This window comes from Aedes albopictus, chromosome 3, assembly GCF_035046485.1.
Source record: "Aedes albopictus strain Foshan chromosome 3, AalbF5, whole genome shotgun sequence".
In the NCBI taxonomy this organism is placed as follows: Eukaryota; Metazoa; Arthropoda; class Insecta; order Diptera; family Culicidae; genus Aedes; species Aedes albopictus.
Window position 1 is genome coordinate 8,477,759 of NC_085138.1, and position 15,061 is coordinate 8,492,819.

The 15,061-nt window shown below is 40.7% G+C and overlaps 1 protein-coding gene across 2 annotated transcripts in view; it reads left to right on the forward strand.

The window, feature by feature from the left end:
- The window catches only part of LOC109426316 (zinc finger RNA-binding protein), a 42,658-nt gene that overhangs the window by 1,814 nt on the left and 25,783 nt on the right, over nt 1-15,061 (forward strand). Inside the window, exon 2 of one of the 2 annotated variants that reach the window (XM_029858126.2) lies at nt 8,309-8,472. In XM_029858126.2, coding sequence (XP_029713986.1) covers nt 8,309-8,472 — 164 coding nt within the window. Of the gene's footprint in view, nt 1-8,052; nt 8,473-15,061 lie in introns of those variants that run through there. The other variant, XM_029858125.2, reaches the window with a different exon arrangement.

Genomic DNA, 15,061 nt, shown 5'->3' on the forward strand with positions numbered 1-15,061 from the left:
TTCATTGCAGATTCGGAGAATGGGGCACGTTCGGTGTAGTACTAGATTTGTAGTAATGAGCTGAATTTTTGTATGGTGAGAAGGTCAATTCTCAGTTTCTGCAATAAAATGGTGCAAAAAGCGTGGGTATTATGATTCCTTGCCTAATTTGATGCTGTTTGAGCAAAACTTTGGATAACTATGTTGTTTATGTTGCAAGAAATAGAAAAAACAACAACACTGTTACCCAAAGTTTTGCTCAAACAGCATAAAATTAGGCAAGGAATCATAATACCCACACTTTTTGCGCCATTTCATTGCAGAAACTGAGAATTGACCTTCTCACCATACTAAAATTCAGCTCATTACTACAAATCTAGTACTTCACCAATCTGTCCTATTGACCTTCTCACCATACTAAAATTCAGCTCATTACTACAAATCTAGTACTTCACCGATCTGTCCTATAGAAAAGTGTGACAGTACGTGTATTTGGTATAGGGACAAAGGGGGGAGGGGGTCTAGAAATCCCGAAAAACGATGGCCTAATAACACCTAATAAATGAACCTTCCCTTGCTGCAGTGATTCCATCATGCGTTCCTCCTGAGATTCCTTCACGAGTGCATCTAAGGATTCCACCAGACATTTCTTTGGGGATTTGTCCTGGGATATCTTTAGAGGTGCCTGTTTTTGCGGTTCCTTTCGGGAATTTCTTCAGATATACTTAAAGGTATTTCTGCAGGTATTCCATCAGAGATTTCTTCAAGGATTCCTCCATATATTCCTTCCAGAATTCCACTACAGATTGCTCCAATAATTCCATCATTTCAATTCGAAGTATTTCTGCAGGAATGTCTTCCATAAATTCTTTCAGAAAATTTTACTAGAGATTGTACAAAAATTAATCCAAGCATTGCTTGAAAAAGTTTTACAGTTCCTTGACCTGACAAAAGGTACCTAATGTAACCACAGGGTATCGTAAGCTAATAAAATTACAATTACAAAAAATCCTTTAGGGGTCCTATTGTTCCTTCAATAATTCGTCTAGAAATTACTGCAGACATGGATTTCTTCATTTTTTTTATCCAGAGATTCCCAGGATTTTTTTCATGGAATTCCTCCAGAGATTCTTCCTGAAGATTTCTCCAGTAATTCTTCAAGAAAATTCTCCACAGATTTCGCGTGGGATTTCTCCAAGGATTCCTGAGGAAATTTATGCATGGATTCCTCCTGGAGTTGTTCTGGATGTTTCTCAATGATTCCTCTAGGAATTCCTGCAGAAATTTCTTCAGTCATTTCTCTTCTAGACTCACAAGGAATTCCTCTATAGATTCCACCAGGCATTCCTGCAGGAATTCCTCCAGGGATTCTTCCTGAAAGTTTCCCAGTGATTCTTCAACAAAATCATCCAGAAATTTCGCCAGGGATTTTTCCAAAGGATTCCTTATGGAATTTATGCAGGGATTCCTCCAGGAGTTTCTCTGGCGATTTCTCCAGGATTCCTCTAAGAATTCCTCCAGATATTCCTCTAGAGATACCTTATGTTGAATATAGAACGAAGCCACACCTCGAATTATTATTATTAATTTTAAGGGACGACTCGAGTGACAAATAACGAAGATGATAACAAACGAAAACAGTTTATTTGAGAAACACGTCTGTATGACTTGAGGTCTGGCTTGTGAATGATAGTTAGGAAAAAATAACAGTTGTTGGTCACCAAGGGCGTAACCAGGGTGGGGCATTAGGGCGATTGCCTACTGCGTCAATACCCCCTCTCAATCGTCCGTTTGGTGATCCTCCGGTATCTCATCAGTCGAATAGTCCTAGAGTCCTACGAAGCATGCATTTGTGAAGATTTGAACAACTTGATTTTCCAACGTACGTTCCACCAGCGTGGATATTGTTTAAAAACGTACAGCGACTTCAGCAGCTTGCAAACTTGGCCTTTATCTGCACGTACACCTTTCGGAAACTGCATGAAGTTGTCATTCTTGAATTCTCCGTGTAGTAATACTGTCTGGACATTCTGGGGAAAGTAATTTTGTTCATAGACTCCGACCGCCAAAAACGTTCTGCTTGTCGGTAGCTTGGCAACAGGAGCATGTGCTTCTTCGAAATCGTTTCCGGGGCGCTGTAGGTATCCGTTTTCCACTAATCGTGCTGTGTGCTTCATCGGCTGGCCATTTTCATCCTCTTTTATGTGGAACACCCATTTAGTTTCCAAGCATCGGGCTCCTTTAGGACAGGCGACAATCCCCCAAACGCTATTGGATTCCATAGGCTGCAATTCGTACTGAGCGGTCTTCAACCAGTCATCACTGTCGTCTCTCGTGTGAATGTCAGCGTAACGTTCAGGAAGATCTGTGAGGAAAGTACCAGCAGAAGTCGTTCTAGATCTATTGAAGAAGTTCAACAACTTACCAGAGAGCTTGCGCTCCCGTTCGCTACGCCTCAACACTGCATCCTTTTCAGGCTCATGTTGTTCTAATTGCGAAGGGAGCGCAACTGGTGTCGTCCTGTTCGATTCTTGTCCACCGGAGACTTCATCCAGGATTTCATACTCATCGTCGAAATCTTCGGGATCCTCGTCTTCAGAAATCTCCTCCGTCAGCTGAATTGCTGCATCCGCTGCTTGCTGTGTCATCATTGGAGAACATTCCCCCTCTTGCTCATCGAGTGGTAGAATCACTAGAGGAACACATTTCTCATCATCCGGACACACATAATAGGGATAGCAAGATTCGTCCAATTCTCCGTCACTGGCTATTACAGTCCGTCTTGGCAGTTCACATTTGATGCCGTCCACTGTGTCATTCCGCACCAGCATAGCCATTCCTTGCTGACTCAGATGTTCCATTCTTCGGTTATTCGGATTGCTTGAACACATTCTCGCAGAAGGTTTCTCCAGCTTGACTTCCAGCTCGTATAATCCACCTTTCATCTGCGCGGTTCCAATAATCTTTCCGTCTTTCTTCAGGACAGCCAGAGCACCGGAAAATGTCACGTCCACTCCTGCGTTGGCAAGCTTCTTTACAGACATCAGATTGTCCCGCAATTCCGGAACGAGCAGTACGTCCTCCATCCGTAGTGGCATCCCTCGATTGCTGCAGCCAGTAATTGTTCCTGCAACCTTCGCTTCCAATGTTACACCGTCTTTGGCCACGTTGATGGCAATTGACTGTCTCAGCTTCCCGTATGTTGCGAAAACATCTTGACGATTCACCAGATGGTCACTGGCACCGGAATCAAGCTTGAAAATAATACTGTTCTTGCTTGGCTTCCTGCTTGATCGATCTGCCATGAAGACTACTCCGTTTTCTGCATTCTCCACTTCAGCATTCGCTTCATTGTCCCATTCCTGCCTACAGTCTCTCTTGAAATGGCCACGTTTTCCGCATTGGTGGCATCTCCCTTGAAACTTCTTGGCATCATGCTTGGGCTTCATCCATGGCTTGGTCGCAGCTCCCGAAAACGCCGCAGTGTTGATTCTCCCCGAATCCTCTTGCCGTTCCGTTTGTTTCATCTCTTCTGCCAGTAAACGCTGCTTCACCATTTCAAGAGTGAGATCTTCCTCAGCGAGATTTTCGAGGGCGGTGACCAACGGATCAAACGAATCTGGTAGAGTCTGGAACAAGGAAATGACCGCATCCGCTTCATCAATCTTGGCACCGGCCGTCTTCAACTGCCTGATGATATCTTCGAATACCAGCAGATGGGCTCGTACAGACTTCCCTTCTTCCAGCTTCAAGCGATTCAACTGCTTCCGTAGTAGATTTTGAGTTCCGATGGACTTCTTTGCAAAGGTGTTTTCGAGGGCCTTCCACATCTCTCTTGCTGAGGTCTTCTCGCGTACAACTTCCAGCACTTCATTTGCCAGGAAACTTACAATGTGGGCTTTGGCTTTACGGTCGGCTTCATCAAACTTCTCTCGTTGTCCAGCAATCTCAGGGGGATTCTCCGTCAAGGTCTTCAGTACTCCAACGGAATCCAGGAACATTTTCACCCTGTAACTCCAGTTCTGGAAGCCTTGTCCACCATCGAATTGAGGTATTCCGTGCGTCGATTCACGTGTTGAGGGACCCATAACCTTTTAAGGGACGACTCGAGTGACAAATAACGAAGATGATAACAAACGAAAACAGTTTATTTGAGAAACACGTCTGTATGACTTGAGGTCTGGCTTGTGAATGATAGTTAGGAAAAAATAACAGTTGTTGGTCACCAAGGGCGTAACCAGGGTGGGGCATTAGGGCGATTGCCTACTGCGTCAATAATTAATAATATCTTTATTAAAGAGATTTTCAGCCCTTGGCTGGTTCGTCTCTGACACCTCGAATTTCCAAAAGCACAAATCTTAGGAATCAAATGACGGATCGCCTTGAAAACTTGATCGATTGCTCACCACCAGCAGGTGACCAATCGATCAACTTTTCAGCGCGATAGGATGTTTGGTTCTTCAGATTTGTGCTTTTGAAAATTCATGGTGGGCCTGATTACGAGTACAGTGACGATTCGTTCGTTGAGAGCTCGTTAGATGGGCTGTCTCGATGGTTGAATGTTCACTGGTTGGGGCAAAACCCAACTAAAAAGCACTGTCAATGTCAAAATAGATGTCAAAACGAGTTTGACGTCTGACCGCCGTCGCATCACAGCTCCTGTATACAGAACGTTTACGCAAGTATGTGAGTGTTCCGTGACGTATTTCTCGTCACTTGCGTGTGTCTAGAGCATTTTGATCAGTTGTCAGTTGCCCCAACGAACGAACACGATTCGCTAATCGGGGCGCAGTCGTGACCCAACTAGCGAATCCGGACTGTATCACTTCACGGTTAAAACAAAAAAGTGACACAGCCCGCATAAATGATAACCATAAGATTTGCTTAACCACCCATTGGGGATACAGTTTGAACAGTATGCGGTATTGTTGAACCGTCCACTTTACGGTCCGTGTATTGTGTTGGTTTATTAGGGCGGTAATAAGGACGGTGAAAGTGATTCCCATTTGATTAACCCACAACGTTTTCAGCGTGGATTCGCAATGTGTCACCGTGATCGATTTTCACCGTGAGGTGATACTCATAATAAGGGCCAGTGTGGCTTCGTTTTATATTCACCTTATGAAATGGAACCAGAAATTCATCCAGGAATTCTACCTAAAGGTTTTCCAGTGATTCTTCAAGAAAATCCTTCAGAAATTCTTACAGGCCTGTCTCCAGGAATTTCTCCAGGGGTTCCTTTAGACATTCCTTCAGAAGTTTCTAAGGAATCCTCAAGGGATTGCTCTAGGAATTCCTCCAGGATTTCTTTTAAGAATACCTTCTGACATTTCTCCAGCAGTTCCTTATGGGATTTCTATAGGGATTCCTCCAGGAATTCACTAACAATTGATCCAGGAATTCCTCCGGGATTTCATTCAGGAACTCCTCCAAGAATACCAAAAAACTTCACCAGCAATTACCCCAGGATTTCTTCCAGAAATTCCTAATTCCTCCAAAGATTGCTTTTGAAATTACTATGATTATCCACCTCCGGGAGTTTATACAGACATTATTTCAAGAATGCCTCCAGGGTTCTTTTAATAATGGCCAAGGGCTGAAAGGCTCTTAAATAAAGACAAATCAATCAATCTTTTAAGAATTTCCTCCATTCCAACAGAAATTCCTCCAAGAATTTCTCCCGGAAATTTTTCGGGAATTCTTTCAGACATTCTTTCAAGATTTTCTTCAGGGTTTCCTCCAGGGATTCCTCTAGAGATTCATCAAGAAATTATTTCACAGATTCCTCCAGAAATTCCACCAGGAATCCCCCCGATGATTCTTCCAGCAATTTATTCAGATATTTCTCCAAGAATTCCTCCTGGAATCCATCCAAAAATTCCTGTAGGAATTTCTTCGGAAATTCCTCCAGGGGTTTCTCCCAGAATGTCTATAGAGATTCCTCCAGAATTTCATCCAAAGATTCCTTTAGGAATTCCCCCAGGGATAGTTCATCGGAAGTATTCTAAGAATTCCTTTAGGAATTTCTCCTTGAATTCCGCCAGGATTTTTTCCATAAGTTTCTCCAGGTTTTCCTCCAGAAATTGCTACAGGGATATTTCCAATAATTCCTCAAGCGATTTTTCTAAGAATTACACAGGAATTCTTCCAAGAGTTTCTCCAGAAATTTCTCAAAGGATTCCTCCTTGAATTTCTCTAGAGGTTTCTTCAGAAATTTCTCCAGTGAGGATTCCTTTAGAGAATCCTCCAGGAATTCCTTCAGGATTTCCCCCAGGGTTTTCTCCAGGAATATATGCAGTAAATCGTCCAGGGATTCCTCCTGGAAATCCTCCAGGGATTCCTCCTGGGTATCCCCAGGTATTCCTGCAAGAATTCCACCATCGATTCCTCCAGGGATTCCTCTAAAAAAATATCTGGGGAATACTCCCGGCATTCGTCCAGGATTTTTTTCAGGGATACCTCCAGAAAATCTTCCAACGATTCCTTCGGAAATTCCTTTAGCGGTTTCTCCAGGAATTCCTCCAGGTATATTTTCAGAAATTCCTCCTGAGATTCCTTTAAGAATAGGACAGATCGATGAAGTTCTAGATTTGTAGAATGAGCTAAATTTTAGTATGGTGAGAAGGTCTATTCTCCGTTTCTGCAATGAAATGGTGCAAAAATCGTGGGTATTATGATTCCTTGCCTAATTTGATGCTGTTTGAGCAAAACTTTGGATAACTATGTTGTTTATGTTGCAAGAAATGGTGAAAACAACAACACTGTTGCCCAAAGTTTTGCTCAAACAGCATCAAATTAGGCAAGGAATCATAATACCCACGCTTTTTGCACCATTTCATTGCAGAAACGGCGAATGGACCTTCTCACCATATTGTGGATTTACCGGCTATTTGTATTCTACCGGTTACTTGGGTAGCCGTTACAAAGTAGCCGTTTTCATATAAAAATCAACTTGATTGTCAAAAAATGAATGTCGCTGAGTAGCTAGTGGCAAGGAGAAACAGCGCATACAATAAAAATGTTTAAAATAATTTTTAAGTTACTCTTTTTACAAAACGGCTACTTTTGAGGCCATACTAAAGCGACCGGTAGAATACAAGTAGCCGGTAAATCCACAATGGGGCACGTTCGGTGTAGTACTAGATTTGTAGTAATGAGCTGAATTTTTGTATGGTGAGAAGGTCAATTCTCCGTTTATGCAATGAAATGGTGCAAAAAGCGTGGGTATTATAATTACTTGCCTAATTTGATGCTGTTTGAGCAAAACTTTGGATAACTATGTTGTTTATGTTGCAAGAAATGGAGAAAACAACAACACTGTTGCCCAAAGTTTTGCTCAAACAGCATCAAATTAGGTAAGGAATCATAGTACCCACGCTTTTTGCACCATTTCATTGCAGAAACGGAGAATTGACCTTCTCACCATACTAAAATTCAGCTCATTACTACAAATCTAGTACTTCACCGATCTGTCCTATACTAAAATTCAGCTCATTACTACAAATCTAGTACTACATCGAACGTGCCCCATTGCTTCAGAGAATTTTCCAGGAATTCCTCCAGGGATTTCTCCAACAATTCCTATAGAAATTCTTACAAGAAGCGATTTCTTCAGACATTTCTTCAAGGATTCCTCCCATATTTGCTCTTAGGATTCCTCCAGGAATTTATCTTAAGCAAAATTTATTATTTTGATTAGTGACTGGAATTTCTTTCCTAATCATAAGTGAAATTTATGGCTTTCAACAAGTGTCACCTTGGCCGTTCGCAATGCTGTTTTATTTTGTATGGTGAGTTTTAAAAATTTTAAAACTCGCCATACAAAATAAAACAGCATTGCGAACGGTCAAAGGGATCTTATCCTCTTTCTAAGTTTTTTTTTGCCTTAGTGCCAAGAGAGGTCTCGGACATAAAAAATAATGCATCGGGCCTTATCGATTTTTTTTTCCTAAAACAATCAACACCTGACGCTCCGCTGTCGGGGACTGCAGGTATAGATGAGAAGCGAGTGAGAGCGCGTGAGAGTGTGTGAGACCGGCTAAATTTGCTTCCTCTCTTCGATCGGATCCATAATGGCTGCCTGAGACACGGCATTTCATACCTCCCGAGACGGTCTGCTTGTGAACGTGAAAAATCGATCGATTCGTTTTTTGGTCCGCATCTTGGCCTGTTTGGAAGCGCCTTTCCAATTTCCGGCTAGAAAAGTGTGCAAAGACTCGATTCCGGTGCATTTGGTGTGGAAATTGTGCGTGGTTCAAGCGGTATTATTGATGTTTGTTGTGTTCTGTTCTTCCCCGGTGACGACGACGACGACGATTGTGACGTACAGCACGACGGCCCCCGGAACAGCCTACTCGACCACACAGACGGGTTATGCAGTAGCGACAGCGGCCGCACCGGCAGCAGCAGCGACCTACGGAACAGCAGCGGCAGCGCGTCCCACCGGATACGAGCAAGCCTACCAGACGGCCGCCACTCCGGGAACCTACGCAAGTAAGTGTGCAGGTCCTTTTATTTTTTGGTTAATTTTATTTTTTTCCTTGTAGAAAATTCCGTCAAATTACGCTATTTGCTTTTTTTTTCTAACAATAATTCAAGAGACCCGGCGTTCGAGGTCATTGCTCTTGTCAATGGCACCTCTTTGAACGAATTTGGTTTTGGGATATCGTCAGGTGGAGCTACTTTGAAATTATATTTCAAAGCCTTCTACCGCTTCTACCAAGCTATCGAGATGGTTGACATGGCTGTTGATGTTGATGTTGGTTGTGATCAGAGGGCTATGCTTTTGATTCAAACATTCGACGAAATGATTCGTCAGCTGTTTTGAATCGATCGAAACAGCCACTTCCTTTGTTTATCGTTTTCAGAAGATCACGTAACCATATAGCTGAACCATAACAAACCGCTCACCGTTGGACGGTATTCTGTCCGATTCTATGCAGATGGAAATTATAGAAGGGTAAGGGGGAATTTTCTTCGGGAGAAAGGTTCAAAACACTTTAATGTTGCATTGTGCATACTGCTGCAGTGGCGGTGGTGGCGAAATGCACCTACCAAACCATGAAGGAACATAATAAAACTGATTGATGCGGGAAGCATAGGTAGCTAGTAGAACGAATTTCAGCATTAATGGAAAAGAACGCCAAATGAATGGCGATAGTTGTGTTGGTGATCGCTTTTCTTTTTCCCTTTTTTTCATTAAATGTGCCTGCATAGGTAAGAAATTAATTTATATCCGTTGGGGTTTGCTAGGGGTAGTGATAGTGCATTCTGTTTTGCATTTTAGAAGCACGAAACTTGAAAATTCAGAAACTCCACCTTCTTCCCTGACATGTCGTATAATTTATATGTGCAGTTCAATGATAAAACTATATGTAAAACAAATGTATTTAATACATACTCAAATTAATCATTTAAATCATTACAATAGGACAGATCGGTGAAGTACTAGATTTGTAGTAATGAGCTGAATTTTTGTATGGTGAGAAGGTCAATTCTCTGTTTCTGCAATGAAATGGTGCAAAAAGCGTGGGTATTATGATTCCTTGCCTAATTTGATGCTGTTTGAGCAAAACTTTGGGTAACAGTGTTGTTGGTTTCTCCATTTCTTGCAACATAAACAACACAGTTATCCAAAGTTTTGCTCAAACAGCATGAAATTAGGCAAGGAATCATAATACCCACGCTTTTTGCATCATTTCATTGCAGAAACGGAGAATTGACCTTCTCACCATACAAAAATTCAGCTCATTACTACAAATCTAGTACTACACCGAACGTGCCCCATTCAGGCAATACAATGCATTTTAATAATAATCTTTGCATTTACTACGCCTATGCTGCTTATTTATTTAAATGAGGTCAGAAACACCGACATTCATGAGGATTAGGGACAATGGAAATTCGCGGCAAAATTTCTTAAATTTCGCGGGCTACTTTTGTAAATTTCGCGCCGATTTCGCGGCCTTATATTTTTAACCGTTTTGTTAGAGTAAACTCCAATTTCGCATGCCAAATGGATAATTTATTTGATTTTGTGAGGCATAATCATAACTTCTTAGAAAAAATAACAAATTTTATGAAAACCCTGGAAAAGAAACATATATTTAAAATGCCGTAAACTTTAATTGTGCGGATATGTTATCATAAATCAGGACAAACATGTCTAAAGGTCCAATCTGCAGAAGAGAGGCTCTCTTTGGTTTCTCTCTCTTTCGTTAGTATCTCAGCTGTTTATTTGTATTTTGATTGCCTCCTTGCATTGAACGATGGTCAAAACAATCGTCTTTTGATTTGAACTGCAAAAATAGTTGAAAAGTGTACCATTACAATGCAATAATTGAAAGAGAAAGTAAACAAAGAGAGCCTCTCAAATGCAGATAGGACCTATTGAAATGTTTGGCCTGAAATAACGTTACACTGTAAAAAGTTATCAGATTTATGTTTTAAAATTTGAAATTGGTGGAACTTTGTAGGGTATTTTCGTAATTTTATTAAATTTCACGGCATTTCACGGGATTTCCTAAATTTCGCGGCGGTAACCCAATTTCGCGGATTTCGCGGCTTCCGCGAAATCGCGAATTTCCATTGTCCCTAATGAGGATTATAGGGGAAATTGTTGTGTTTTTGGTTAAGGTTCATTCAAGAAAATCTACATCACGCAAAGGGAGCAACAGGTGTACTGAGAGCAAACTGGATATAGCACTTATCCAGGAGCCATGAACAAACAATGGTTGGATATTCGGAATAACTACAAAATTCTTCTAAGTTAATATATAGTAAAAAGGGCAGTATTCACAGCGAGCTGTGATTCTCGTAAATGGAAGGGTAAATTACTAGAGGTTCTTAGAATTCATCTAAAAAAATAAATCGTCATATGTAACAGAGGCGGTAAACCTACTTTTACAAATACCATTTGGCAAAAAGTTCTCGATTTAACACACTTTCGGGAAGAATCAGTAATTGGCATGTGTCGGACAAAATTTCTTTGCCTGATCATAAGCAAATATTGTTTGAATATGAGACTGGTAATCAACTCATAGAAATCACAAGAAATCCCAGAAAAACTGGGAGCTTTATACATCAAAATTGCTAAGCGGTATAGATATTTTAAATAACCATCCAAATCTTCGTCATGAACTTGAAGAAAGCGCTTCGACACTTTCGAGCTTGATCAAACAAGCCCTTTATGACAGTTGCACTGCCACAGAACGCTCTTCAAATAGAGAAGTTCCTTGGTGGAACCGGGCTAAAAGAACACAACAGTGGGATCAATACTGAGAATCCCTCACTCTCCATAATAAATAAATCAAAAAGGCTAAATTGGTGGCATACATAGCCTTGTAAAAAGGCTGAAAGCGTTAAAAGTACTCCAATTGCTGCTAGACTGCAAAAAGTTTCCAATGAATAGGTTCAGGAACTCTTAGGAAAAAGATGGCTTTTTAACTAAGAGACGAAATTTTAGAAACCATGATAAAAACACATTTCCCGTGTTCTATTCTTGTTTAACTGAAGATCAAAATACATTTGGATCACATACTGTTAGTAATGGAACAAGGAGATATAATCGAAATAATGATTATTCAACTTTGTTAGAAAGCATCAGGAGTAATGGATGTATTTTCGCCAATGAAATTTTCACATAACGATTGATTCTTTTGAACCCGTCAAAGCGCCTGGTAAGGATGGAATTTTTCCTGTACTATTACAGAAGGGAAAAGACATTGAAACCCCCGTTTTAACTAAAATATTCCAACCCAGTTTATCATTAGGCTACATTTCTACAGCTTGGCGAGTGCGAGTCACTTTCATTCCCAAAGCTAATAAGAAGGATAACTTATCCTTCAGACATATTAGTTAATCGTCCATTATGTTGAACCTAATGGAATACATTATAGATGATCATTGATCATATTAAATCGTCATATTTAATTAACATTCCTATAAGCAAAAATCAATTTGCATATAAGGAAGGAAAATCTTTGGTATCAGCGCTTAATATCCTGGTTACAAAATTAGAAAAAACATTCAAAGCAACAAAAATTTCCCTTGTTGATTGGATAGGGGAAATGTTATCAAAAAGAGAGATATCACCAAACCTTGGCAGCTCGTTTATAAACGTTAGATCAGTGAAAGGGTGTCCTCAAGGAGGCGTGCTATCACCTCTACTGTGGTATTTAATAGTCGATGATCTTTAAAAAAATGGGTGCTGGGGACTTCGAAATAATTGGCTTTGCTGATGACATAGTTATATAAATCCGTGGTGAATATGACTGTTGTAACTAACAGAATGCAAACTGCCTTAAATTTGGTCTCCTCGTGGTGCGAAAAAAGGATTGAACGTAAATCCTTCTAAAACCACGATCGTACAACTCACACCAAGGAGAAATGTTGCTATGGGTAAGTGGTCAACTGTTTTTCAGGCTGAAATCCAAGCTGTATTGGAATGTTGTAATAATTGGGTTTTTAAATTAAGAACACTGTATTGATTTTTGATTTTATACGAAAGAGCACCTTTTTCTAAGCCAGTATGATTTTTTTTAGTTTTTTAGAACTTTATTTTGATACCTAAATTCAATTACAACGAGATTTTTTGAAATCACCTATTGACAGCTGGGCAACTGTTTGACAGCTCCGCCCAGTACAAAGTGCGACGAGGGGTGATTCGAAAAATTGCTCCCATACAAACTTTAAATCGATTTTTAAATAGGTTCCCGGGCACCAAAATGCATGAAAATTTGGATTTCGGCTCAGTTTGCATGCAGATTCAGAATATGGAACTATCTCAACACCGCTAAAGAAGCCAATTGTTTACGCAGAAATTACATTAAAAAATTTGCATTATGTCTGATAGCCAAGCACTCTGAAATCAGCATCGTGTACCTCTAAACATGTTTGGGAATGTATAGAATCTCCAGTTAGCCTAGTGGTTAAGGCTATGAAAGCCCTTCAATTTATAACTGTGGAAGTGCTCAAAGAAAACTAAGTTGAAGCAAGGCAGGAAAAGTCCCAGTAGCGACGTAAAGCCATAAAGAAGAAGAAGAACAATCACTCCAGCAATTAGCTTGCCGTAATCAGGTAAAGCTGTTCTGGGTTCCAGGGCACTGTGGTATTAAAGGGAACGAGCAAGCCGATATGCTAGCAAGACTTGTGTAGTCTCATCAATTCATAGGGCCAGAATCATTTTGTGAGATAACAAAATGTACTTTTAGGATAGAGTTTAAAGCTTGGGAACATGCAAAAATAAAACTCATCTTAGAAAATACCACTCGCAAAATCCTAGAGCTCATCACTCAAAAATTTAAAAGTGCAGTATTTTATAAATGTTGGTAACTTAAAAACAAAGAAGTGTGGAAGTCAGGCTCCAAATACAATTTGGGGTTTACATGGTATTTTTGTACTAGACCAGGAAAATTCAATCCACACTTCCTGTTGAGGATCCGCCAATCTGTAAACTTTGTTTCTCTCTAATCTCACACTCGGCCAAAAACAACCTAAGATTATGATAAGGTCCAATAACTTATGAAATTCCAGTCTGCATCATTTTACGGTTCTTCTGCTCTTTTCATAAGCTTAACTTATGTAACTAGGTCATAACAAGCATCATCAATTTTCATAAGGTATTCTTATGACATCCATATTTTACAATTATGGGTAAATTTCATAAGGTAGGGTATGTGTGCCATCATTAATCTTACGCTCCCATATTCATCCTATTCGAAAACAAGCGATTACAGCACCGATTGATTCCGTTCTTTTTGTTTTCGTGCGTGCTCACTTCTAACAAAAAAATACAAAAAATATGAAACAAAACAAACATAAAGCGTTGTCCCTTGTTTTTCGTAGGATGATAATGGGAGCCACATGCTTAATAAGGGAACCAATACCCTATTCTGATGAATGTCGGTACAGTAGACGTTCGATCGGTGCAAACGGTTTAACTGCAATGCTTTTTAACTGCAAGTCCGGTAAGTGCAACTAATTTGCAGTAATCGCACCGCTATCCGTCAAAACGGTGCGCTAAGTTAGCCCAAATGAACAAGCGAATGAAGTTTTCGTTCATTTAACGTCAATTGATGGGTTGGTGACGCCTATCTGACGTTGCAGTTACCGAATTTTGTTCGCTAAGTGAAACGTCAACATGTTGCAGCTATCGAACGTCTACTGTAGTTTACTTCGCTGAGTGCAAACATGCCAAATAATTATCGAAGAACAAAAGCCTATGTAAACATTTTTATTCTAACAAACGATCGCGTTTTTATAACCCGTCTCGAAAACCCAAAATAGTATCGGCGGAATAATTACGGTTGTTCCGGAAGTCGATTCCATATCCAAGTTCGTCCCTCTTCCTGTCGCTGCAGTCAGCTCCTATACATTTTGGTTTTTCGCGTATTGTGGACAAAAACGAGTTGGGAAAGTTGTGGGCAAAAAGGGAGGTTATGTTCGGTAAGGTGAAATGGGAGCTCTTCGCCGCAGAAACTCTCCGCATCCGGAATCCCACCTACGAAGTGGTGCAGGAGCGGAAGGACAAGTTTACGGAACTTGCTGGAAACTTTGGCGGCATTCAGACCACGATCGAATAGAGCACCAGAAATTTACAAGACGTCCCGTCGGCATTTAACTACCGGCTGCAGTTCGACGAAGTTTGCTTCAAGGCAAAAGATTTGTACACGGCGTTCTTGCAGGATAATCAAGACTTGATGTCCACCTACAGTGCTGAAACCGAGGAATCCGCTAATGAACTGAGGGATACCATCAGAGCTCTCATTGATACTGAGCAAGCCTTGATCATGCAGCAAATTTAACCTCTTGCAGCATTTTTGGTGTTTGATGTACAACACAAGTGCGAGAAAACGTACAGAAATTGAACATGGGTTGCGTTCGTGGGAAGACTTTCCTCAGCTCAATATCCCGGTGTTCAAAGGAGAACGGAAGTAGGTACTGGCATTCTGTCATGGACCTCAAGGAATCGCTGAAGATGCAGTACTTGCTATCGTACTTGGACGGCGAAACGGAGAAAATGGTCAGCTCGTTTCCTATCAGTGACGCCAATAGGACAGATCGGTGAAGTACTAGATGTGTA